Genomic DNA, 27,922 nt, shown 5'->3' with positions numbered 1-27,922 from the left:
ATGATCAACAACTTTCTGCTCAACAGACTTCAAATATAAAGCAAATTAGCTTATCAACTACACTATTTTAGTTAATACAAAACACATTCAAGATCCTATGGCAACTTTAAATGTGTAGCAATTACAAAATTGTCCTTCTGCCCAATATCACAGAGACTACCATCCCTCCAGAACTTTATTACATGTAAATGGTTTCCGCACATGAATAATGGAAATAACTATAATTGTAAACAACAGATGATTTTCACTTTGTCCTTTCTTCTTCATCAAAAATTAACAAACAGCTTTTACATTCTCCCATTTATTGCAATAAAAACATACAAATGAACTTGAAACAAAATTAAATGAGTGTATTAATTGCCACTTGTCTACATACAAATAATGTACCTAAGCTCCATTGATTTATTATCAATGCCCATTTTTTTATCCAATATTTAGTTGTTTAACATACATGTATATTTAATTGTGTTGAAAGACAATCTTTCTGATCTAATAAAGATTAAACCACAGTTTAAGTCAGCTATTTACTTGCAGGAAACAAAGAAATCCAAAATACATTTTTTTTTACTTAAATTAAGAAAGATTTTCGATTTTCAAACTTGACACAAATGTTTCATTTATAAAAAGGGGCAAAACTGGCATAAAAACTTAACAAGGAGAAATAAGCATTCAACATTCTTACTATTTAGGATACTTTTGTTTGTCTTGTGTATGGAGCCATTCCTTTCAGTAAACAGGAAAAGTTAAGACTTATGTACTGGTACAATAATATATCAACCTGATTTTGTTTGTTATTTTTCTTTTCTTTTTTAACTTAAGTCAGACTCAAACTTATTTATGCCTTATGTTAAACTAATCAGGTCAGTTCACCAGTATCTAACACAAGACAGACATGCAACATTATTCAATAATTACTCAAGCTTTATAATTGAATATAAAATATAGATATTCACATACAAATTAGTATACATATAATATTTTAAATAACATTATCATTTACAATATATAAATTAACTATCATCTTTCTTAAAGGCAAAATTTGCAAGTTTAGAGTTAGTTGTTTGAGACAATGGTGTCTTTTTAACATCAGTTTCTATACTGTCTCTGTGTTTTTTGACACCCTCCTCCGAATCTGTATCATCACGTTTCCTCTTCTTGTTTTCAGAGTTATCTTTCGGTTCTGTATCAATACTATTTTCTTTACTCTTCTCACTTGAAGCCTTCGCTTTCTTCACCCAAGTCTGAATTATAATATAAAAATATAAACCAAGTGATTTATGATCAGTTATATTGTTGTTTTTTATTTTGAAAAAGTTCCTTGTACAATGATATGTATTAATAAGTTTAGCTCCAGGTCTTCAGAAGAGAAACATCTTTTAACCTTTTTGCCTACAGGTAAAAAGCCTGACACCCAAACAAGAGAACAGGCATGTTTTATACAACCTATGATTCGCTGCACAATTCTACCATCCCTATAACTAAACTCAAGGTCTTTTAGCAAAGTAGATTTTAAAAAGCTTTTCCTATATAAATCATTAAAACAATTGTGACCAAAAGAGTAGGGTCAATATTGAATTTAGCCCTTGACTCAGTGCTTTTGGATATACAATGTACTGTTAAAAGAATATGTGGGAAATAATGAGCAACTAACGACAGACATAATGTGATGTGATCACGAAAACTCAAACAAACAATGTTGATATACTATACCTGTCTCTCCTCTTTGGCTAAAGCCCTAAATTGTTCAGCAGCATATTTACTGAACTCTTCCTCGTCAGTCTCCTGATGGCTTTCCTTCAATCTTTCACAGTTCTCCTCCAACCATAGGTCAAAAGCTGACGCAGGTCTAAAACATACAAGTAAATAATATTGTATGTAAGTAGTTTGACAGTATCAGTAAATAAATCTAAAAGGGCTGTTGTAGTTGATACAAGTAACACTAGCTAATTGATTATATTTCTCTAAACCACTCTAAACCAAACATTCTTATCTACTAGTATTTAACAACTTTATTACTTAATACAGAAAAGACAGTGGATTCAATCAATTTTGTTTCCCCATTTTGTTAACTAGTAAGGTATAAAAAAATATTATTAATTAGAAATTTGTTGACTTACTTTTGAGAAGCTGCCTCTTCAATTTTGTTTGTTTTAACCGGCTCCGATTTCTTTTTCATGAATAGCTTAGGCTGTGATCCCTACAAGACACACAAATATATGGTCATCAAGTTCAGGTTGTTTTTTTTTGCCCAGATATTTGTATAATTTATAAGTCAAAAGAATAATGTAAAGATCATATGGGTCCTTCACTTATGGCATGTGACCATTTTAGTTCACATAAAATGCCTTATTTTACATTACTTCCAGTTCCAGTACAAGAATGCACAGAAATACAATGATTGACCATCCGTAAACTAACTAAATAGCTTCTTAAGTTCTGTTAATATAGAATTCAATAAAGTTGATGAGAATAAAGCCTGTAGCGATGAGTGGTAATCATAAAACAGCAACTGTTAAACACTCATCCATTTAGATTACCATCATTTTCATTATTTGTGTTTAAACAAGAATCAGTCACACTTATTCATAAGAGAATATCTAAGACAATATCACAAGCCCTAACTTTTTTTTAAGTAATTTTAAAATTCATCCAATAAATTTCTTAAACTTGTCCAAAACTTTTTTATTAATTATTTAAATTACATTCACGCTTACATGTATATCCAAAAGTATTCTATTAAAGACACAAATTAGTTTGTGATCTGTTGCAGACTGACCTACACTACATGTCTTTAAATTCAGGGTGTAACAGCATACCATACTCGCGGTATACCGTACCGTTTTCATTTGGTACAGTTCTTGGTACGACAAATCACCTGTATGGTATGGGACGGCATTAAAAACCATTTTCAAGGGGAGTAATTATTTTAGTAAAAATTGCAGTAATCTTTAGTAAAAGATGAATTTAAATCAGGGTCAGTGTCTTTTTAGTCAAAATATAGAAGCATTTTGGATTTCAGGTGAAAAAATAATCAGGAAAATGTCTTCTTTGACTGCTATTTCAATGTGCTGAATTTATTTTTCTGACGTATTGTTATTTTGTAAGAACTGACCATCGGCTGAAACTGCCTTTTGGCAAGCTGAAATTCGTGAATAAATGATATGATATCTTGACATTTTTGCAAATAAACCCCACATTACTGAATCCAAAATATTGTCAAAACACTGTAACAGACAGCTAGTTGTTTAGAGTTATGGCTACGCTATTTTGTTGGATATTTTCCATACCTTTCCATACTGTCAACGGATATATGTAACTGTTAGTAAATACGTTATAACCATTATGAATGTGTTATAAGTGAGTAAAGTAAAATAATTTTTGTGTTCAGCTTATGCTCATTATTACACGTAGTCCGCAAATTGTATCATCCAGTACATCTAACTGTTGAACATTTTAAATTTTTCTATTAAACTTGAGTAATTTATCCAAAATAGTTATCACCTATCATATGACAATGCAAATGTGATGTTTCTATCACTTGTACTTCTTTATTGAATGATATTTTTCTTGTAGGTATTTTACTTTTCAATGCTTCAGAAAATATTAAAGCTTTTAGCCTTTTACTTTAACTATCAAAATGTCAATAGAAAACATGTTGTTACATCACAACTTTAAATTAATTTTGCATAATACATCTGTGTGAAAATATAAAGTTTAAATGGATTACAGACAATTTTCTTTAGTCAACCTGTATCGTGATATGTATCGTATCGTGAGGTGAGCGTACCGTTACACCCTTACTTTAAATGCCAATACCAATTGGTGAAGAAGTAAACATGCAAACCTTTTTCTGTGATTTTGTTGATTTTGTATCCAGTGGAAACAAAGGTGAGGGTTTTTCTTTCTTCTTTGACATACTATCAAATACCTGTGTACCCTTGGTGAATGATGAACTAGATTGTTGACTTGATACCTGAACACAGCAAAATAAACACATATATGCTTTAAAAAAATCTCAGCACAGCATTGACAGTAAACAGAAGAGGATCATAATTGTTCTGGATGGCTTACCATTGGGAAGTTACCAAGGTCTTTTAGCTATGATGGTTTATGAGAAGAGATTCAATACTTTATTTAAAGCAAGTCATTCTAATTAAATTACTAATATAAGTCAGATCATTAAATGTTTTTTCACAAGCCTTTTATTTAGCCTGAAATTGTATAGAATTTTTATGTATATCATAATGGGCGAGATAGAATTTACAGCAACTCAATAAAATACAGTTAAACTTCAATGAAATACATAAATTGAGAATCATTTTACATGTGTATAAGATTACCTTGAAAGGGTTAGATCTGCTCTTGAAGGGATTCTGGGACTTGTCTTGTTTGTCTTCTTTGACCTTGATAGCTAACATCGGTCCTGTTGTGATAAATCAGGTGTTAATGTACACAGAAAAATTTAGAAACAAAATTTCATATGGTTTCATATTTCTCAACTGTGTTTTAATAATGCAGATTGTGATTTTTTTCTTCAGATTTTATAGTGGATAAAATACTATATTCCTAATTATGAATAGCATCTTTCTAAACACTATAAAACAAGCAATTATCATAGTATTGCAAGCAATCCATAAGTCCCCTACCAGTTAGAACCCAATCAACATTCTGAAGGGCCATTCACTAATGTTTTAATTTTTCTCTATTTTAAGTAAATTTGTTGGAAAAGTTCTTTAAAAGTGATCACAGGAAACAGTTTTTATGAACAGACAGACAGACGGACTGAAGGACACTCTAAAGTTAATATTTTATTAATGAAACATCCCTGTTACCAAAATATCACATTTTAAAAGCAAAATTCTTAAACAGGAGACTCTTGAATTAAAGATGCAATTTCATAAAAATTTTCAACTCTTTTTGACTAATCACAAATATTGTTATATTTGCCATGTTTTAAGCCTATTTGTTGCCAAGGCAACTGATATTTTTTCAAAATAGGAAGAACAGATAAGACATGCATAATCTCAAGACTGCCATCTACCCATATGTTAAGTTTCATAAAAATATTTCCAGTACTTTTTGAGTTATCACTGGATAAAGTTTATGTGTAAAATTTGCCATATTTTCAGTCTATGTGTTGCCATAGCAACCAGAATTTTCAACATAGGAAGAAAAGAAAAAGACGTGCATAATCTCAAGACTGCCATCTACCCATATGTCAAGTTTCATAAAAATATTTCCAGTACTTTTTGCTTTATCACTGGATTCAGTTTATGTGTAAAATTTGCCATATTTTCAGTCTATGTGTTGCCATAGCAACCAGAATTTTCAACATAGGAAGAAAAGAAAAAGACGTGCATAATCTCAAGACTGCCATCTACCCATATGTCAAGTTTCATAAAAATATTTCCAGTACTTTTTGCTTTATCACTGGATCCAGTTTATGTGTAAAATTTGCCATATTTTCAGCCTATTTGTTGCCATAGCAACCAGAATTTTCAAACATAGGAAGAAAGAAAAAGACGTGCATAATCTCAAGACTGCCATCTACCCATATGTCAAGTTTCATAAAAAAATTTCCAGTACTTTTTGCGTTATCACTGGATCCAGTTTATGTGTAAAATTAGCCATATTTTCAGCCTATTTGTTGCCATAGCAACCAGAATTTTCAACATAGGAAGAAAAGAAAAAGACGTGCATAATCTCCATACTGCCATCTATCCATATACAAAGTTTCATAAAAATATTTTCAGTACTTTTCAAGTTATCGCGGGATCCAGTTTTGTGGACGGACGGACTGACGGACTGACAGACGGACGGACGGACAGACAGACGGACGGAGGGTAAACCTAAAGTCCCCTCCGGTAAACCGGTAGGGGACTAATAAAATAACACACAATAATTTTCAGAGAAGTTATTTATAAAACAATAATGATCTTTACCTAACATTAGAAGACTACTAAGATCTGTATATTTGGGGAAATTTTCAATCTTAGTACTGACTGAATATTCAATAATGAACAGTGCAGACCATGACCAGTGATAAGATGTCACAGATAAGCTGGCTAATCTTGGTCTGCACTGGTTGCCTAGGTAGAATTAGTTACCATCAAGATTAATTACTATAATAAAATGTCTATAGTCACCTGATGAGCTCTCATCTTCCTCCATATCAACATCTTGTTCCTGTGTTTCCTCTATATACTCTGTCTCGTACTGTTCTGCCCTAGAGACACTTGTGTACGGTGTTGACCTAGATTCTTCCTCATAACTACCCAATAAAATATTTTTACTTTATTATATATTATCATTACAATTTTTTATGGTTTCATCTAACTCTAAATTCTGTTAAGGTCATCATACTAATTTGGTAAAGGTTGTGACACTAATTCTATTAAAATCATCACACTTAACCTGTTAAAGGTAATAATCCTAATTCTGTTACGGTCATCACACTTATTATGTTAAGGTCATCAAACTTTACCAGCTTTAAAGCCGCAAAAATCCCTGCCCTGGTAGGGAGAATTTTGTAGGCGTGTTTATCAGATAAATCATGCAAGGGACGCTGTACCTGTGCTAAAATTAGCTGATGTAAACAAACACTATAGCAGACTATTACTGATAAGCAGCTCCCTTCCTAGAGTAATATTTCAAGTTTCTACTGGAAAGTTAACACTGCCACTTGTATTTGTTTACAACCTGCAGTTCATGACCCCATTAACTCCGCCCCGGAATTTTCAAATTTTTGACAGTTAACTGATTTTTTTTTCACAAAGTACATTTAAGTGAATCTTTTGTGATATTTTCTCTGCCATTTTATTTCAAAAATGTTGCAAAGAAGTTATACAAAAAGTTTTTAGGCAAAATACTTCTTGGTTATTTTACTATTTCAAAAAAGGGCTGTTAGATGTGAAGCATGTCAAAAATACCATGAAAATCTGCCCCAGTGCCATCTAGTGGCTTAAATAGTCAAGTTGCAGGTTTAAACAAGAACCACCCCAAATGCCCATCCATACAAAAAACATATACCTGGGTAGAATCACCAACTTTTGCTTATCTTTTACGATATTTTCCTCACAATACAACATGATATAATAGTACCTGATTATATATTGTTTAATAATTTAATATTTTCATAATAATTGTGTTATAGTAATATGAAACAAAAGATAAAGCTTAACAATTTATGTTTTTCATAAAGTCAATAATTCAATGCAATGATGCTGTGAAACTAAGACTTCAAGTTATAAAGCCCATTAAACATTTAATGTGATAAAAAAATGAGGTATAAACTCTATGGAAACAAACTAGAAAACAATTGTAGAGATTTAAGGCCACCCTTAAATAATTATCTGTTTGCTATTGCCGGCCTACCCAGCGAAAATGCCCCGACTCAAAAGTTTTTTTCAGCTTAAAAAAATCAGATTTTTTTTTATTTCCGCCAAATCAGCCAAGGCATCGACCTCAAAAATTCCCTCGAAAACAAAAATAGAATTGGAGGAAAATCACACATTTATATGTAAAGTAACGAGTGATCATTCATGAGGGCATTCTGTGCGTTACTATTTAAAGTATTTACATAAATAGCGACCAACCAGGGAAGGATATTTTCCATTACGTCACTCAGTACTGCATACGCGCGGCAATTAAGTTGAATTAACTAATAATAGAACATATCAAATTAAGGTTTGGAAACGGGATTAAAAATAATGTTTGTACAATTAATGAATATTTGTAAAGCATTTATATGGTCACTAGTTTACCATGTGGTAATTTTAATGTGCTTTGGAGTACATTTTCGTTTGTTTATGACTGCCGACACAGATTAAATACTTAGCCCATGCAATAAAACATTTCTGGTAGCTGTGGGGATTCTGTCATAAAATTGACCGAAAAAATAAATTTTTGGAAGCTGCGGTCCTTTCATATGCATTATTGTTTTGATAGCAGACACAAGTAATGCACAATATCTTCAAGATCATATAAAATGTAAATAAAATATCACAATCAAAATCACAGATATACATACGTCTAATTAAACTCCATGTCAAAATGCACTTACGATTAATAATATGTCAATAATTGACACAATAAATATCCAACAAATTTTTTTACTTGAGCAATAATTAAACATGTGTAATCATTCCTTGATGTTTTCTTCTGATATATAAAAAAAGAGGTGGAAGTCAATTGAGTGTCGGCACTTCTTTGATGATTCGGCAACAACTACAGGTGTGTAAACATCAAAGATTCACAGATTATTCAGAAGAGCCGACAAGTCATTTGTCAGAGGTTATTTCGTGTGTAAATTTTGTATTTATTATTTAACAATGGAAACATTATATTCCCTTTATTTATGGATGCTACTTTTTGCGCGAGTGTTTTTGTGTCTTTTGGCGTTATGGAATTTCAACAATCGGCGATAATTTTCAGTAACTAACAATGAAATATTTTAACATTTTTAAAACAGGGGTTCAAATATCCGCCATTCAGAAATTATAGGAGACAAATCTCGCGTGTGCTATTTTTTACAGACGTGTAATAAAATGAGTAATGAACACCCGAGAAAACGAAATGTCCTGGTGTTCCACTATAATTTTTCCAGGTCGTACGGGAATATTTACGCAGGATTAGTTTATCACATCGGTAATTTGACCATGCTTGAATTTATGTCTACATAGTCATTTTTTATATTTCATGTTATGATTACTAGTGAACATGTTTTTTATTGTTTTTGACTGTCTTTTACATGTCAGTTTTGCCGTCGCCGATGATGATAGTGTAGTCCAAATTTCCACAATCTGTTACAACATACTAATAACTTACGTTCAGTAAGAATCATATATCAAAAAAAAAAAAAGCCTACCTACCGACCCACTCCTTATAACTCTGGGTCGGCAATAGCAAACATATATATTATAAAGGATGGCCTAAGAGGTTCATTTCAGAGTAAAACATGAAAATAATTTGTAAGAATCACCTGGAGCTAGGTGAAGTAAGGTTTTCCTCCATTAATTTAAAGAAAGAGTAAAAATAATTATGACCAAAGAATATGTTCACTCAGATAAGAAGTGTAGGGACTAGAAAGGCTCAACTGTAATTGACAACACATGTGATCATATTTTTACCTTTGAGCATATTGTTTAGCCTCCTCCTCCTCTGCCTTCCTTACAGCCAGTTCACTGATTTTCTGTGCCAGCTGCATGTATCGCATACGACTGCTGTATTTGATGGCCAACTGTAACGTATGCTGGTCAGACATCATATCGCATACCTCCAATGCTCGAGCTTCCCTCTCTGATCTTGCTGAAAGCTACGATACATATAACACATTAATAGCTTGAAAATTTTGAAAATAAAATACAAAGAAGCCAATGATGGTTTGAAATAGCCCCACAATAATGTCCTGAAAATTCTCATAAGATGCCTGACATATGACGACTAGGTATAAAAAATATTTTTGTTGTACAACAACAATTTTCAGTAATTCAAAACTGAAATTTTCTAGGGCTTTATGCTATTGTTCATGTTATGATAATGTATACTGCCGAGAGCCGATTCAAATCAATTTTATTAGTTATCTATCTTTTACTCACTTTTTTATTTCTTTTTGTAAGAATTAGACTGAACAACATTCAAATCCAATGATGTTTTATTTTAGTGCACACCTATTTAAATTGCTAACATACAACATCAGATAAATATGCCTAGAAATAGTCTTTTAGTTTCCAAAAATCTTCAGCACAGGCTTTGTTTATCTGTTGTTTTTTCCCCCAATTTTAATACATTTTTCAAAAGCCAATCCACCTAACCACTTTCTTGGATGAATAACCAGTAATTATCACTTCGATGATTTCATGCAATGCTGGATTGTATCTCGATGCACTGGCATTCATGTAATAAAATAACTTGTTCCAAAAATAAGTTTGAATAAAATCTATACAGCAGTATAACAAACTGACTATCAATAATGACTTACAGCAAATAGTTTCATGAGGGCCTCCTGTGCAGGTTTAAGGGCCTCGGCCTTAATTGTCTCATCAAACTCAAACCCTTGTCTGGTCCAATGATCAAAGTGTCCTGACAGTAGGTTTGTCCTCCATAATGACTCCTGAAAATATTCGTTATAATCTTGGATACAATAACATAACTATATAGGCAATGTGTTTTAATAATAATGCATATCTAATTTATCTATTGTTATTGCTAGGTCATATTATCATAAGTACTTTAATATTTGTAACACTAGTCTTCAAACACCAATTTGTACCTTAACCATTTCATTATTATTATATTTAAACAAGAGTGCCATTGTCACAAAAATTAAGATGCTCAAAATAATGAACATCTTTATAAAGTAATACTAAAACCATCCATGTCTGTAGAAGATATGCTCCTGACAATGGTATTCCTCCTATCTCTAAGTGTAACCTTAACATTTGGTCCACACATAACACTTTTTCTCATGGTGGTGAACGTTTTTATCAAGTACTACATAAGTCGTTCCATGCAAGAAGATATGATAAAGACAAAACAAGACGCAGCAAGCCTGTGTAGGGCCATGCTTTAACAAGTTTTTTCAAACGTGCATACAAAAAGTTTAAACTCTTTACTGGTTAAAAACAACATTATGTAAAATAATATTTTTTAACAATAAATTTGCTAAACAGTTAAATAAAAAGCATAAGAATTACCTCATATTGACTTTTCTCTGTGGCAAGTTCACATAAAGGTATCTGGAAGGGCAAAATGACAGGAGCTGGCCTGGGTAAAGTGGCAGGGTATCTTGAGCCCTTACATGGTATACACCTACAACAAATATACTCTTTCTCCTTTTTATTTATATAATTCATTATTTTCAATCTTTATTCACTTTTATCTAACACGGACACTGTGAATAACAAATAGTGACTTCCTAGCTAAAGACCTCATGTGCCTCTTCTTGAGAACATAGACAATGAACTTTCTTAAGTTTACTGACATGATGCACATGATGACCCCTTACTATTTTGACTTAAAAAAGAAAGTGTCATGTCAATCTATTTAAAAGTCATTATATATATAGTAATGGTAAAATTACCTGAGCTGTTGGGGGTTTTCATGGATACCAACTATCCAGTAATGGTCTGATTTTCCTTTGGCCTGTAAAACATTATCAATTTTAAAACACAAATCATGCAGGAGGTTTCTTAACATATTATTTGCTTTTCAACACTTACTCTAAAACTCACATGTCCTGTAGGGTTTATTTTAATTGATAAAGATTTTAAACTAATGATTATTTTTTTAAAAAATACTTCAAAATAATTCAATTAAAGCACTTGCAACAAAAATTGCACACTTTCATACTTAATAAACATAGGCTTTTTATCTGTTAAGGTGCTTTGCATTATCTAAAACTTACATTTGTCCTTGTGTTAGCAACCTGTACCCATGTTTTACCCATATTTCTACAAAGCATTCGCACAATTCCAGTAGAATCCATATAAAATGGTGTTCCTTCAGCCGAGAACCTGAAAATATGTTTTTCATTTGATAAAAGGAAACTGTATCATAGTATTATGGGGGCATTCTAGCTTCATAAAGCAAATTTTCAAGACACCTTGATATTGTACATGTCTTATGATGATGACTTTCTAAATAACACCTGAAAAATAAAACCTCTTATCTCCATGCACTATTTTTTGTCAAGCATATTAATTATATTTTGTATGCAAGCTGAGTACCTTTCTTCCATACCTGACAGTTCCAAACAGTTCAGTCAATGCAGTAGATATAGCCAATAGCTTTGTTGTGACACCATAATTTAAAGTATTATTTTTCCTTCTAAAACTACATAGTTCAAACATAACAGCAGAGACTACATACCCTGCCCATGCCAATGTAGACTTAGATGACAATGGTAAAGGTTCTCCATGGATTTCCCTCTTCCATTCTCTTACATCCAACAAAGAAACACCAAGACACTGTTCACCAGGTATTCCTGTAATAATATGTCATCAGCATATTAATATTTTGTGAAATTAGGGTGTATCTAATATTATGTTGAAAAAATTCAAATTATCTCTCATATTTTAATTTTTTATCTTTAAATGATTTAATCAGCAATTCAGGCATAATTTCTGAAACAAAATAATTATTTTAACCATACCCATTCCTCTGTGGTAAACAATCATCAGCTGGTTTTGATGTCCACTCATACACACCACTGGTCCTGGCAGGGTAAATATCTCCTTCTGTACACCAGCCACTGAGAACAGACGCAAGTTTCTAAGTTCTGTGGCAGCTGCAAGCCATCCCTCACCAAGTGTAACACACTGAATCTCCTCCTCGTCGGGCATACTAATGCTCCATTCTTTATTGTTGTCCCAGGATGAAAAATGCATGCAAGTGAGTTTACTGGAATAAAAGAAATATATATCAACAAATATAGAATGTTTCTAATTTATCTATACAATTTCTAAGGTTACAAGAAAGTAAAAATCATTGAAAACTCTTAACATCTGAAGGTTGTTCATGTGCTCAAAAATTACCTTTAAACTTCAAATTATTTTAATCCAAACAAGTTTAATTCTAGTACTTAAAAGCCACAAGGAACGAAACAAGAACTTTCAGAAAATTCTGTCTTACAATTGTCGACGTCTTTGTTGACTTATAAACAAAAAACCAGTCTGCTTAAAACAAAATTGTTCTAATCACAAACTATTTTTACCTTGCAGCATCAGAATCCCCCTCTGTTGCTAGGACAACAGCCTCAGTAGACAAGTCTGACATAGTGTAATTAAAGTTGTTCATTATATGCATAGCATGATGTATGGATGTATCATGGAACTCTATATCAATAGAATTCTCATCATCTGAGTTGTACTGTTTCACAACTCCCACAGAGTTCCACACCTGTAAGTGACAAAAATCAAATGTGATGACAGGGTACTCGAACATTTTACTCTCTGATATCATTCAGACACCTTGATATAACCACAAACCTTTCTTCAACCATCCAATCTGATCTACTCTGCAATATGCTTCACAACAGACCACCAACATAATAAGGCAACATATTGGAACTTTCAGTCACATGATTCGATTTAATTTCAGCTATTTTGTTTGTTTTCATTTTGGTTGTAAAATTTCAAAAATTTAATAATTTAGTCATTACTTATTTTATTCCATTATTGTAACTTTAGTCAGTTGAAAACATAATAGAAGAAGAGGTATCACTTAGAGAAATACTGAGAGATGTGTCATTTGTCATTTTCTTGCAAAAGAGCACTGCCTAATAACCCAAGCAAACTTCTGTGACGTGAAATCAAAGTCTCTTAACCAAAGTATACAGGAAGAGCAGACGTTTTGCTATTGCACATTCCTAACATAAAAATTTCAATATCACTTAGATTCAGGATTTTTCAAATCCACAGAAATGTGAAGCAAATGACCCAGTCAGCAACTTTTACCACTAGGGAGCCCCTGTAGAAGGCATCTGTAAATGTAAGTGTCCATCGCAGTAAGTGTCAATTACCAGTTGAATGAACTACTTTCATAACAGAAGATGTTTTAAAATATCCTAATGTAAAAATTGTCAAAGATACATACCATAAACCTACTAGAAAGATGTTCAGGTGTTGAGCCAGGCTGAAAGGGCCTCTGTAGAGGAGTGGGTTTGAATCCCTCAATGCGGACTTCTGGCTTTGGTATTTCAGACTTCTCAGAGGTTATACTTGAGGCATCATCATCTGCTTTCTTGAAGTCAGGAATACTATCTGCAAGTTCAATACATTTTGTTGCTGAATTTCAAGTCATACAATAGGGGCCCTTTGTGCATTTTTGTAGACACATAACAAATCAGATTTGAAAAATTGACAAAGTAACCTTCCTGGATTTATGCACAAAATTATTATAACCAGGAAAGGAGCACCATATATGATCTGTAGGAAAGGATTGAGAGTCAAAAGCAAATTCAAGAAGGTAAAATTTAACTAAACTTTTATATTATTTACTTTGTATTTTAAAGAAAAGCTAGTGACTGACCCGAAGCAAAACTTTCCATTTTTTCCATGACAAGCAATATCTCATAAAGGGACACATGTTTTATTATCATGAGAAGTGTAAATGGCATGATAAAAGTTGGGGTTTTTTTATGATAAAAGTTCTGCACATTAAGTAATCATCAAAGCACTCAAATGACTGGTGGGTTTTTCGAGTCATACCTTCAGAACTAAAGAAATTCGGCAATTTTTAGCCTACAGTGTTAAAGGCGAAGATTTGATGTTTTTAAAATGCTTTATTTCACTTCAGAGACAACATGAAGCCAGTGTAAAACCAGGAAACTAGCAGAAAATCTTACATGAAGGTATCCCCCATTATGACCCTTACATGCATGTTAATGCTAAAAATAAAGATGTATATGAGAAAATAATCTGGGTAAATTGACAGCTGAAAAGGCAATAAAGGGGGCAAATGTAGTGAAAAATAGTAAACCAGAACATGCAGCTAATATGCACAGATTTGTACTGAAATTTCGATAAATACAAGCCAGTAGTTTCTGAAAAATATTCCAGACAAAGTTTCCAGATGAATTGAAAAAGCCATGACTAAGTGGGTTCCCTTTTTGGGAGCATAAATTGTGAGTAAAATTACCTCCATCATCATCTGAGAAGAGAGGTTGTGTAGGTTTAGATGTTACACCTGTCATGTCATCATCACTAGCCATTGTATCATCATCATTTGTAGCTTGTATGAGAAAATCATCATCTTCATCATCAAATACACCGCTCGCTACCTTACTACTACCTTCATCATCCTGTTTAACATTCATAATCATTATTATTATACTTATGCTCACAAAATTGCTTCATACTTATATGGTTTATGTATCTTTAATTTATATGCAAACAACTATAGTATCAGAATGCTGAGGCAAGCTTTCAAAACCTATGGCAAAAATGCTAAAATGTTTTGGATGTAATACAGTACGAGGAAATCTGAAAATGTTCATGCAAGAAATTTGTGCATAATGCACCTTTTTTTATTTTCTTAAATAAAAATTGTTTTCCAAAGGTTAGCTTATTTAAGATTTATGCCTTCTAGTCTTCATGGAAAGGATTTTGATTAGCTTGACATCAATTTGAACATTGTATAATTATAAATAAAAATCTTCTGCTGACATGGCATAAAATTTTATGAAAATGAAGTGGAAAAACCTACATACCTTTTCTTTTTCTGTTATAGATATTTCACTTAACTGTCCAAGTTGACCCTGGAATCAAAACAAACGAGAGAATTAGTAACATATTAAAGGCCAGACATGTCCTTTCACTAAATATTTAAGTACAGCCAAAATGTTTATCCGTCTTACTCAAGGTATTCTGTCAACATGTAGAGAAAAAAAGGGATAAAATGAAAATTGCATAAAAGCTATTCTAATCTACTAAATTCATCTAATTGCATTCACTTTACAGTAAAATAAATATAATTCTTCATATGAGTTTTAACTTGATAAAAGTACTTGTCAGTAAAAAAAAGGATTTTTAAGAACTACATTGTACACAACTTGATAAATATTTGTAGAAGTAAAACTAATGCACTTTGACCTGAAAACATAGGTTGCCTTACTTAACATACCTGATTATCACAGAAAACAAGTTCCATATTTCCTTTTGGATTCCAAGCTAAAGACATGATAGAGAGCCCTTTCTCATTCTTATGTCTGTAATAATCAATATACTTTTTATAATACTTTCATACCTTTTAATATACACTTTAGTTTAAAACTAGAACTATCACTAAATGTGATTAATACCCCCACAAAACTGCTTCGGAAATGAGGATGTTACTAGTAACAGAATACCTTGTAAAAGAATTGAAATATAGAGTTATGGTTGTGGGCAATTAAAGATAGTTGTGGTTCTTGTATATTGCATTTCCTTTCAATGTGGTTGACCATTGAAGAAGTTTTATTGAATTACTCTGTAATAAGTCCAGAAATACAAAGAAAAGGAACAAAGGGCAATAACTCTATAAATACTGAAGATGGAGTTATAGTTCTTGTGCACTGCACTTCCTCCCTCTTTTTGTGCTTGACCATTGTATGAAGTTGTTTTGAATTTCAACCAGTACGTTTTAAGTTATGCTCCAGACAAGGAAAAGTATCAAAGGGCAGTAACTCTGTATTTTGTCAAAATGGAGTTATGGCTCTTATGCACTGCACTTCCTTTTAATGTCCTTGACAACTGTATGAAGTTGTATTGAATTCCAAACAGTAGTTTTCAAGTTATGCTCTGGACAAGGAAAAGTAACAAAGGGCAATAACTCTGTAATTAGTCAAGATAGAGTTATAATTCTTGTGCACTGCACTTCCTCTTAATGTGCTTGACCATTGTATGTAGTTATATTGAATTCCAACCATTAGTCTTCAAGTTATGGTCCGGACAAAAGAAAGCAATGGAAAAGTAACAAAGGGCAATAACTCTGTAATTACTTTAGATAGAGTTATGGTTCTTGTGCACTGCACTTCCCCTTATTGTGTTTGACAATTGTATGAAGTTGTTTTGAATTCCAACCAGTAGTTTTCAAGTTATGCCCCGGACAAGGAAAAGTAACAAAGGGCAATAACTCTGTAATTAGTCAAGATAGAGTTATGGTTCTTGTGCACTGCACTTCCTCTCAATGTGCTTGACCATTGTATGTAGTTATATTGAATTCCAACCATTAGTCTTCAAGTTATGGTCCAGACAAGGAAAATGCAACAGACGTCTGGACCGACCGACCGACCGACCACCGGGTGACTCCTATATACCCCCCCAAACTTCGTTTTTGGGGGTATAAATATATATTTTAGCTAGAATGAGATTATCAATATTATATTTTAGCTAGAATGAGATTATCAATATTAGGTTTATAATGTTGAAAGCTTTAGGTTTGTTTGGACAACTCTAGAGACTTTAGAATTCACCACTATTAGTCATATGAGGAATCATGGCTGTGACCAAGTAAGGCTCAAACTCACAATCCCAGGTTGAGAGGCAGACACATTAACTACTTGCCTTTCCCTTTCTTTCAGATACTATAGATAGTTCTATTAAACAGATATTAACTATAATGAAAGTTTGAAACAGTGACTTTGTAAATAGGGATCATTTATACATCTAGACAGTCAAAAGCAGTTTAAAATAAGAAAGAGTAAGTCAAACCAAGGCTATAGCAGTTTTTAAAATAGAAATACATGTACAAGGTCAAACCAAGACTGTTCATAAACAACATTTCCAAGTCTGTAAACAAAGGCATCAATACAATAACATGCTAACATTTATATCTATACTTATTGAATGTATAGAAAAAATATCACTTACTTATCAACACATTTCTTGGACTGTAGATTGAACACACAAATCCAACCATCAGACCCTCCTGCTGCTAGGTATTTCCCATCTGGACTAACAGCCAGCACTGATACATGCTATAAATATTCAAATACTAAAATATTAAGAAACAAAAATACACATTTTCAAAAAGAAAAAAACATCTTTAAAAATCTTTAAATACCATACCAATATATCTATCAAATCACAAAATTTACAAACTTAAAATTCTCACAAAACCAACCTTCCCACCATTATCATCACATAAGTGGAACAATTAAAGGGCCATAACTCTGCCAAAATTGATCAAAATACAAATTACTGACAATATGGGCCAGGGCATTCTGTAAAAGTTCGGTTATAATCCATTGAGAAATGTAGGACGGGCATAAAGGGGAAATTTAATTCCTATAGATTAATATCCTAAATGTAAAATTTTGTAAAATAGACCAATATCTCTTGCAGAGAGTCAACAGGCAACATCTCACAAATTTTTAAAATTTTGAAAAATATCAAAGTTTCACTATACCTCAGTAAATGATGAGTCAGTCAAGGTAGATAGTTTCTTCCATGTTTCTCTCTCATACATATGAATCTCTTTCTGAACTGGTATGAAGAGTATCTACATAAAATAGACATCAAATCTTATCATTCTTGTAACCATAACCTTTTACAATTTCAGTTTTATTTTTTTGTTTTGTTTTTGTTTTTTGCATTAATTTATAATTTAAAATCATAGCATATAGCGTTAAAGAAGCAATAAGTATAATTCTATGAAATTTCCCCCATAAAAGCATTTACTAACCTAAATTAATTCCCCTTTTCAAATAATTTTGGTACAGAAACATAGACCAAACATTACTCACTTTCCCATTTTCTGGTTCCCAGCACATCCTACACATTGTTTTTGACAAACTGTTGATATAAAAGAAACATGCACAACAATGTCTAAATTCTTTATTCTAACACGACCCGCATTTTTCACTATTGAATATAGAAGAACCGAAAGTGTGTGTTATTATGCAACAGAGTCACAGTTGACGTTCTATATTTAGATATGTGACGTAATCATTATACATGTGACGTAACCACTAAAAGAATCTGACGCGCTTAAAATAAGTACGGAAACAAATCAGGCGCAATTTTGCTTAATATCAGGTACGGCAGCATTTATTTGTTGATGTCGTGTTAGAATCGAAATAATATATCCAAATCGGTGATTTTATCGCTTGATAACATCACTGTTTGTCGTTCAGATGCGCATCATTATATCACTCGGGCTACGCCCTCGTGATATAATTCCTCGCATCCGAACTCCAAACAGTGATGTTATTGAGCGATAAAATCACTGTTTGGGATATATTATTTCTTAATTCAAATTTCATTGCAAAGTAACATTTTCAGTAAATTTCTTAAAAAAATTATTTAAAAACTTGGTCAATTTTAATTTTAGATTGTCACTTCAATGTAAATATATTGCAAACAAGTTCATATGAATCCATCTTCATAAAGGTTTAAAGCTCTTCACTACATCAAAGCATAAGCAACATTCTGTAAGAGTGCAAAATAATAGTAACCCTTCAAAAGTCCTTGCAAAATATCTAAATCATAAAATAATGCAAATTCTTGTTGGGGGAAAAAACACCTACAATGACAAAAAGAGTGTAACTTATCGTTTGCATCCCATAATTTTTCTAATGTTTTACAAAATCATAATCAAATCGCTTTTGTTTCCATTAAAATTTTGTTCTAGTAGCAACAATGCATGAAACTGTGTCTTAAAATGGATTAAAATTGAATGTTAATTCAAGATTTTTAGAGCAGATGACTTGCTTAGACAAATCTAATTTGTATGCACTATTATTGAATTACACAGCAAAAGATGTTACCACAAGGGCTAGGATCAGTTCTAGTTATACATTGAGATACAATGGACTGGGCATTTTATTTCGAGAGAAACGGAATTCGAGTAACGTGAAACTGCCGCCATTTCGTTGACATTCGTACATGTATATTTTTTTTATATACGTGCCTGATTAAATGTGCAAAGAAGTAGGTTTGTTATTGTTGTTAGCGGCAATGCTACAATATTTAACCGTTGAAATGACGGTAAATCACTTACAACTTCAAATTATAAATGAACAAAAATATATCATTCAAAATTTAATACATGTAAATTAAAAGTGAAACATAAACACACAATTATATTTGATTTAATTGATCATCGGACGAAAACGAAAGTAGCAACTATCATGAACCGGAAGTACAAATTAATGTATGCAAAATGACGGAACATTAATTATTTTTGATAACACACATCAATACTTAGGCTGTTATTTGACTAACACCCGTCAGACTGGCACGAATCAACTTTCTTTAAAAATGTAATTAAATTTTAATTTTAAGTTATCTAACTATTAAAACCAAATAAGTGCTGAAACAGATAAAAGCCACTTATACGACGTGTTAACAATACATGATGACCGGCAATTAAAAATTACTATGAAACGTGTAAATCACAAGTGACAACATCTCACCTTGATGTCGCCGACCTTTGATCAGTCGGCTGTTTTCACACTTCGACTAATTAAGATGAAAATATGTTAGACTTTAATTGACGGGACCAAATTTTCTTTTCGACTAAACAGGAGTCTCGGTAAGTCAAAATTTGACATAAGCGGAGTTAAAATACAAAGATAAAGAAGGAAATTTGACGGGACTTTAGAAATTCTTCGACTTACGCGGATTTTGAGTAAAGCGATTTTGACTTATTGAGAGTCAACTGTATATCTAAATAAGAATCTTGTATACCTCGCATCACTACACTTAGGTAGAAGAGAGAAAGATTGTATCTGTGAACGATCACTCATCTTCCATAGCCGGACAGTTCCATCACAACTTGAAGAAACCTTAATAAATATAAAAAACTTTTAGCACTGATTGTTTATGGTAATAATGAGTTGCCTATGTCACCAGTATAGCACAAAACCAGTCTGCATTTTGGTTCAGTCTGTGTTTATGTTAAAAAGTTAAACATAAAAATTTAACCAGTCAATTGTGAATGCTGGCCTAAATTTACAATGCTTGCATGGAGTCAAGACAAGTCATTATCAGACCATTGTACTTAAAAGAAAAAATTAAATAGATAGGCATTAAGTACAAGATACATCTAGTAGAATGTACTACTTTAATGACACCATGTTTAAACCATTTTACTGTTAATAATAGACAAATAGCAAATAAAGTAGGAATCTCAATGACATGATAGATCAATTAATGTCTTGAATACATTTCCTATACAAGAATAATAGGTACTGTAAAATATCAATAAAATTTGAACTTTTTGAATTCTAATTCATTTTTAATGATGAAACGAAAAGGAAAAAGATCATATAATTAACCAACCAAGAATTCTTCCTTTGGATCTATAGCCACACTGAGTACAGGTGCTTCATGTCCCTGGCAGGTTTTATAACTACAATTGCTCACATCAACAATCTTTATAGTAAAATCACTGGAAAAAACACATTCTTTTACATAAAAATTACTCTCATTCCAAACATCCTTTACACACTGCCTGATCTCTTCAATTAAAATCCAATAAATACTTCAAAATATTTGTTTATACATAGACTTAACAGCAAGTTTACGCAAAAGTTAATATTTCAAACAACTTAACATTATAAATTGTCATATCATTGTTTAAAACAAGAGCCCGGTTTGAGCCGGGTGATGCTCCCCAAATAGGTTTTGGACACAGGAAAGTACACCTCTTGTAGTTTCAGAGTTATGTCTCTGGAAAAAGTTCAAAGTGCAATTATTCCAAAATTAGGCACGGCAGAGTTACTGTTCTTTGCACTGCACTTCTAATCTATGTAATCTATCAACCTACAAAGTTTCTTGATAATATCTCTTATGATTTCTGAGTAATGTCCCGGACAACTTCAAAAAGTAAAAATAAACAAAGGGCAATAACTCCAGAATTAGGCAAGGCAGAGTTATGATTCTTGTGCACTGCACATCTACCTATTGAGATATATCTACCTACAAAGTTCCATGTTGATATCTCTTATAGTTCTACAGCTATGTCCTGGACAAGATTTTTCTAAAAAGGGAGATAATTCAAAAATGAGGCTTAACAGAGTTATGGTTCTTTTGCACTGCACCTCTACTCAATGAGATCTATCTACCTACAATGTTTCATCTTGATATCTCTTATCATTTTAGAGTTATGTTCTGGACAAAGTTCAAAGTGTTAAAATTAACAAAGGGCAATAACTCAAAAATTAGGACAAAAAAAGTTATTGTTCTTATGCACTGCACATCTACCCATTGAGATATATCTACCTACAAAGTTTCATGTTGATATCTCTTATAGTTTTACAGCTATGTTCTGGACAAGATTTTTCTAAAAAGGGAGATAATTCAAAAATGAGGCTTAACAGAGTTATAGTTCTTTTGCACTGCACCTCTACTCAATGAGATCTATCTACCTACAATGTTTCATCTTGATATCTCTTATAATTTTAGAGTTATGTTCCGGACAAAGTTCAAAGTGTTAAAATTAACAAAGGGCAATAACTCCAAAATTAGGACAAAAAGAGTTATTGTTCTTATGCACTGCACATCTACCCATTGAGATCTATTCACCTACAAAGTTTCATGTTGATATCTCTTATAGTTTGAGAGTTATGCCCCGGACAAGATTTTTCTATAAGGGGAGATAATTCAAAAACCGAGCAAAATAGAGTTATGGTTCTTTGACACTGCACTCCCCCTCAATGCCCTCTACCACTGTATGAAGTTTCAACAAATTATCTCCAAGGGTTTTCAAGTTATGCTCCGGACAAGACAACGGACAGACGGACGGACGGACTGACAGACAGACAAGGCGCCGACTATATGCTCCCCCGAAATTTTTCGGGGAGCATAAAAATAAATGCTGCAAATATACAAATTATACATAGGAACATACCTAGCACCAGCAACTAGAGTTGAACCACTTTTATTTAAAACAATGTGATTGGCAGGGGCAGTAAATCTTGTCAAAATACCATCTGGAGTACCATCAGGAAATGTATATGCTTGAATTGTGTTTGTATCAGTTGCTGCAAAGTAGCGGTTTCCCTGAGATGAAAATACAACATTGATGGAATTAAGAAAATACAACATTGATGGAATTAAGGGAAAAAAACATTGATAGAATTAAGGCTCTAAGAGTAAAGAACACAAATATCGCAAGTAACTATCAAAAGAACCAGGGCTTTTTTTCCTTCTATAGCCGGGGCCAGTATGGGACTGCTTCCCCAAAGAAAAATTCTTTAGTTTAAAAGCATGCAGTTTTCCCTAAAATTTGAATTAAGTTTTTTCTTCCCCTTTTGCAAATATATCGAGCAATGTTTCCCCAAAATCAAAGGCAGGACTGCTTCCCCAACCTGTTAAAAAGCCCTGAGAACAATGAGAAAAATATTAACAATGGAAAAAATCTGTCAAGCAAAAACAATACTGAGTACATTTTTTATTTTAACATAGTCTCCATAAGGCCATCCTTAAACAAGAGCTGTCGGTAGGACAGCAACGCTCGACTATTCTAGTGCTTGATAGTAAAAAATAATGCTTGATAGAGTTACCTACTCCTGTTTACAGGTTGGTGTCATGATGGTGAACAAGTATGCAAAGTTTCAAAGCCATATGTCAATGGACTTTGAAAATATTTGAGGTATTACAAAAAACTTTAATGTAAATTCTAAGTCGAAAAAGGGGCATAATTCTGTCAAAATGCTTGATAGAGTTACCTCCTCCTGTCTACAGGTTGGTGTCATGATGGTGAACAAGTGTGCAAAGTTTCAAAGCCATATGTCAATGGACTTTGAAAATATTTGAACTATTACAACAAGAGCTGTCGGTAGGACAGCATGCTCGACTATTCTTAGTGCTTGATAAAAAAAAAAGGCCTGATACAGTTACCTCCTCCTGTTTACAGGTTGGGGTCATGATGGTGAACAAGTGTGCAAAGTTTCAAAGCCATATGTCAATGGACTTTGAAAATATTTGAACTATTACAAAAACTTTAACGTAAATTCTAAGTCGAAAAAGGGGCATAATTCTGTCAAAATGCTTGATAGAGTTACCTCCTCCTGTTTACAGGTTGGGGTCATGATGTTGAACAAGCGTGCAAAGTTTCAAAGCCATATGTCAATGGACTTTGAAAATATTTGAACTATTACAAAAACTTTAACGTAAATTCTAAGTCGAAAAAGGGGCATAATTCTGTCAAAATGCTTAATAGAGTTACCTCCTGCTGTCTACAGGTTGGGGTCATGATGTTGAACAAGTGTGCAAAGTTTCAAAGCCATATGTCTATGGACTTTGAAAATATTTGAACTATTACAAAAACTTTAACGTAAATTCTAAGTCGAAAAAGGGGCATAATTCTGTCAAAATGCTTGATAGAGTTACCTCCTCCTGTCTACAGGTTGGGGTCATGATGGTGAACAAGTGTGCAAAGTTTCAAAGCCATATGTCAATGGACTTTGAAAATATTTGAACTATTACAAAAACTTTCACGTAAATTCTAAGTCGAAAAAGGGGCATAATTCTGTCAAAATGCTTGATAGAGTTACCTCCTCCTGTCTACAGGTTGGGGTCATGATGGTGAACAAGTGTGCAAAGTTTCAAAGCCATATGTCAATGGACTTTGAAAATATTTGAACTATTACAAAAACTTTAACGTAAATTCTAAGTCGAAAAAGGGGCATAATTCTGTCAAAATGCTTGATAGAGTTACCTCCTCCTGTCTACAGGTTGGGGTCATGATGGTGAACAAGTGTGCAAAGTTTCAAAGCCATATGTCAATGGACTTTGAAAATATTTGAACTATTACAAAAACTTTAACATAAGTGGTTACGCCGACACCGACGCTCGGGTGACTGCAATAGCTCTACTTATTCTTATCGAATAGTCGAGCTAAAAACTTTAACGTAAATTCTAAGTCGAAAAAAGGGGCATAATTCTGTCAAAATGCTTGATAGAGTTACCTCCTCCTGTCTACAGGTGGGGGTCATGATGGTGAACAAGTGTGCAAAGTTTCAAAGCCATATGTCTATGGACTTTGAAAATATTTGAACTATTACAAAAACTTTAACGTAAATTCTAAGTCGAAAAAAGGGGCATAATTCTGTCAAAATGCTTGATACAGTTACCTCCTCTTGTCTACAGGTGGGGGTCATGATGGTGAACAAGTGTGCAAAGTTTCAAAGCCATATGTCAATGGACTTTGAAAATATTTGAGGTATTACAAAAACTTTAACATAAATTCTAAGTTGAAAAAGGGGCATAATTCTGTCAAAATGCTTGATAGAGTTACCTCCTCCTGTCTACAGGTTGGGGTCATGATGGTGAACAAGTGTGCAAAGTTTCAAAGCCATATGTCAATGGACTTTGAAAATATTTGAACTATTACAAAAACTTTAACATAAGTGGTTACGCCGACGCCGACGCTCGGGTGACTACAATAGCTCTACTTATTCTTATCGAATAGTCGAGCTAAAAAATGTTTGTTTGCAGTAACCCGACCCAGAATTTTCAAGGTGGGTAGGTAGGTCGATTTTTTTTTTAATTTTTTTTTATTGAACTGTACTCCCAAATAAACATGAAATTTCAAAATGCTGGACATTATATGCTTTGATAATCTGGTAACAATTAATAAATTGATAACTGAATTCTAATTTAATAAGACCTACATTTTATTTCTTCTATTAACCTTTAAAAGAACGAAAACAAAGCACAAGGCATAATTTTCTGATTCCAAAAAAAAAAATTTTTTATCCAGACCATGAAAAAAAAATTTGAGTAGGGACAAATTTTGTGAGTCGGTTGCGTTACTGCAAACGAACATTTTTTTAAGGATGGCCTAAGCAGACAAAGAAAGAAAAAAAATAAGACTTCACAGAGCCTCAAGAGGTACCGTACAACTTGGTTTCTCTAAATAAAAGTGTCCTACATACTGGAGTCCCTCTCCCAAATAATGTGCATTTAGATTATTTAGGTACTTTTTATAAAAAAAATAATTATAGCAATATCTTCACCTTGATGGCTATGGCAAATGACTTGTCTCCACACCTGTGAGAGATAGCATCATCATCTTCTATACCATCCCATATCCTCACATCACCATCAGATCCACAAGTCAATATATACCTTAAAACATAACATTTACTATATTATATACATAATATGATAAAGAATAGACAACTTCAGATTTATTGAGAGAGTGCAATAAATTAGTAACTTTGTATGACTCAACAACTAACTAACATGTTGTACTGTCATTTTGTATTATTTTATAATACTGTGTGTCACTAGTTTTTGGCCCATTTAATTCCTTGTAATGGTCTTACAACATGAACAAATTTGTCCATTTTCAATGAGCCAAAACCGCTTTGCTATTCAAAATTATCATGATCATATTTACCTAACTGATCACTGGGCAATTGCTGAGAAAGAACCAGTCAGAGGTTCTGCCCAAAAGCTTAACACAGAGTGAAATAACTGCCTGGAATAGGGCTATTTTATTTGTGGCTCACAAATTCACATGCCTGTGACAAACACAACATTAAAAAATCTACTGGTTTGTTAGCCAAAAGTCAAATCAGACAAGTCAGAATAGGAATTCCATATCCTTGTTAACACTTGTTAATTACATATACCAGATGCACACATCATGTATGAAAGAGAAGTAGCATGTATTGTGATGATGTACATTTCATCTGCCAAAGTGGCTAAGCAATTTGCATTTAGCTTTAATGGTCTTAATGCAACAGAACCGTTTTTATTCCATACATCAACATTCAATTTCTTCATTGAATACTGGCATTATTCTAAGTTCTGATCCATGTGAGGAACTATATTATGACTATCTACATGTATCTATATTCCATTAATGTCAAACCCCTCGTTGGAACAAAGACAAAGTGCAAGAAAACTAGAAAGAGTTGTTTAAAAGGGGATAAGGAAGCATATTGTTAAAAATAGGAGGGCTGGAAAACTAGGCTGAGACATGTCCAATGCAAGCCATGAGTGCAATGAACTGCTCTGGGATAGGGAGTGGAATGAGAATAGTCTGATGTTGCTGTGAATTACCTATAACACAGACTGAGAGGATGGACATGGTGTGATGTTTAGGGGTGGGGTGTCACATATTCTTCTGCAGGGATAGCAACCAGATCATGGTGAACACTATTGTAGAAAAGGGATATCCTAGCAGTGATTAATCTAGAAATTCTTTACAATGCATCTGACGACACATATGTTTGAAAACAAACCCAAATCAATGAGTCTTGTCACAAAATAAATGCATCTTAGCAGAAAAAATACATTTTCAATTGCAGATCCTTGATATGATCTGTATGTATTTTTAAACAAGGGATTAAGTGATATTTAGTATATAAATAGTTATTTTTGGTACTAAATTTATGAAATATTTCACATGTATATGCACAGCATTAATTAGTAATCAGCTGGGGTATGTGTACACACTTAGACATGCCGAAGTGTTAAATGACCGTTTTTTAATTATTTCACAATTGAGATTTTTTCAGACTAAAGTTTTAATATTAATCAACATGTTTGGTTTACAAAATTTATTTTAGTTTAATTGTGTAGGAAACTATAAGCTTATAGACACACTTTCGAATCCGTTCCTGGAACCAACTAGTACTGAGCAATGAGTGTAAAGTTTCTTTCTCAAGGAAACAACGACTTGCCCCTGATGGGGTTGGAACCAAAATGCCGAAAATGGGCTGTTACGGTCACAAGCAACAATTGCCTGGGATTTAACGTTTTAGGCAAATGGGGGATGAGTCTTGTCCCTGTAATAGTCTGAAATTAAATTATTCATCTGATGAATGCATGCATCAAATGGGACGCACATATTTTGAAACCATGCGTATTTTTTTACTTTTATACATATTTTACGCGGGACGCACATCTAGATAAATCACTGTACTAGCATCTATATGAGTTCCAGTTTTTGAACCTTCAGGGAGTAAAGCATGTTCTTGAAGCTAGGTTTGACTATAATCTAGCTTAATCCATAGGGCTGCTCTTCTTTGAACATTTTCAATTTCTACTTCTTGTAATTTGGTGAGACTATACTTCTGAACTCGACTTGAAATTTGAACCATTTTCAGGTAGAAATACCTATCATCTGGCAGGTTTACTTTCCCTTCTTTATTTCTTGCTGTTAAAGTATTTTATTTGTGACTCGACATGCCACTTTTTCTTCAAGAGTGTGAGAAATTTGACAGATATGGAAGTAAGACGAAAGTTACGAATTAATATGAGGACGAATTAAGTTATGAAGCAAATTTTGAAAGAATACCTTCCCGATTCTTCGTAACAAACGTCAGTAAAACCGTCACTGTGGGCATAACGCATTGATTTGGCGGCCGGCATAATTAAGATTTTAATGGAGGTTGATACAGTCACGAATTCAATGTTTAGCACAATACTTGCAGATTCCCGCACTCTTTTTGTTTACAAAGTGCGCTAAAACGTGCATAAAT

The 27,922-nt window shown here is 32.9% G+C and overlaps 1 protein-coding gene across 1 annotated transcript; it reads right to left on the bottom strand.

The window, feature by feature from the left end:
* Positions 1 to 292: 292 nt before the first annotated feature.
* LOC132713865 (WD repeat and HMG-box DNA-binding protein 1-like) lies at positions 293 to 27,919 on the bottom strand. The gene is made up of 26 exons (XM_060696568.1): positions 27,739 to 27,919; positions 25,445 to 25,556; positions 22,333 to 22,484; positions 20,763 to 20,871; positions 20,169 to 20,266; positions 18,224 to 18,272; positions 17,887 to 17,979; positions 17,349 to 17,455; positions 15,622 to 15,706; positions 15,209 to 15,256; positions 14,638 to 14,800; positions 13,594 to 13,760; positions 12,713 to 12,897; positions 12,152 to 12,399; positions 11,869 to 11,983; positions 11,405 to 11,513; positions 11,081 to 11,142; positions 10,695 to 10,809; positions 9,980 to 10,111; positions 9,129 to 9,313; positions 6,147 to 6,271; positions 4,341 to 4,423; positions 3,845 to 3,973; positions 2,118 to 2,197; positions 1,711 to 1,846; positions 293 to 1,241 (listed from the first exon to the last, which is right to left on the bottom strand). The coding sequence occupies exons 1-26, from the start codon at positions 27,810 to 27,812 to the stop codon at positions 1,011 to 1,013; spliced, it is 3,192 nt and encodes a 1,063-aa protein (XP_060552551.1). The 5' UTR covers positions 27,813 to 27,919; the 3' UTR covers positions 293 to 1,010.
* Between the last annotated feature and the right edge of the window lie 3 nt (positions 27,920 to 27,922).

Source organism: Ruditapes philippinarum, unplaced genomic scaffold, assembly GCF_026571515.1.
Source record: "Ruditapes philippinarum isolate M1 unplaced genomic scaffold, ASM2657151v2 ctg635_1_1_1_1, whole genome shotgun sequence".
NCBI lineage: Eukaryota > Metazoa > Mollusca > Bivalvia > Venerida > Veneridae > Ruditapes > Ruditapes philippinarum.
The sequence above is the reverse complement of the archived record's forward strand: the minus strand, read 5'-3'. Positions and strand labels throughout refer to the sequence as shown.

Bases quoted from the DNA above. Each gene is read 5' to 3' on its own strand.
- LOC132713865 (XM_060696568.1), bottom strand. From the start codon at position 27,812: ATGCCGGCCGCCAAATCAATGCGTTATGCCCACAGTGACGGTTTTACT. The intron at 17,980-18,223 runs GTGAGTAATGTT...TATTTTATGTAG, and splicing joins GGGAACCAGAAAATGGGAAA to ATACTCTTCATACCAGTTCA. The intron at 9,314-9,979 runs GTAAGTCATTAT...TATGTATCGTAG, and splicing joins CCCTCATGAAACTATTTGCT to CTTTCAGCAAGATCAGAGAG.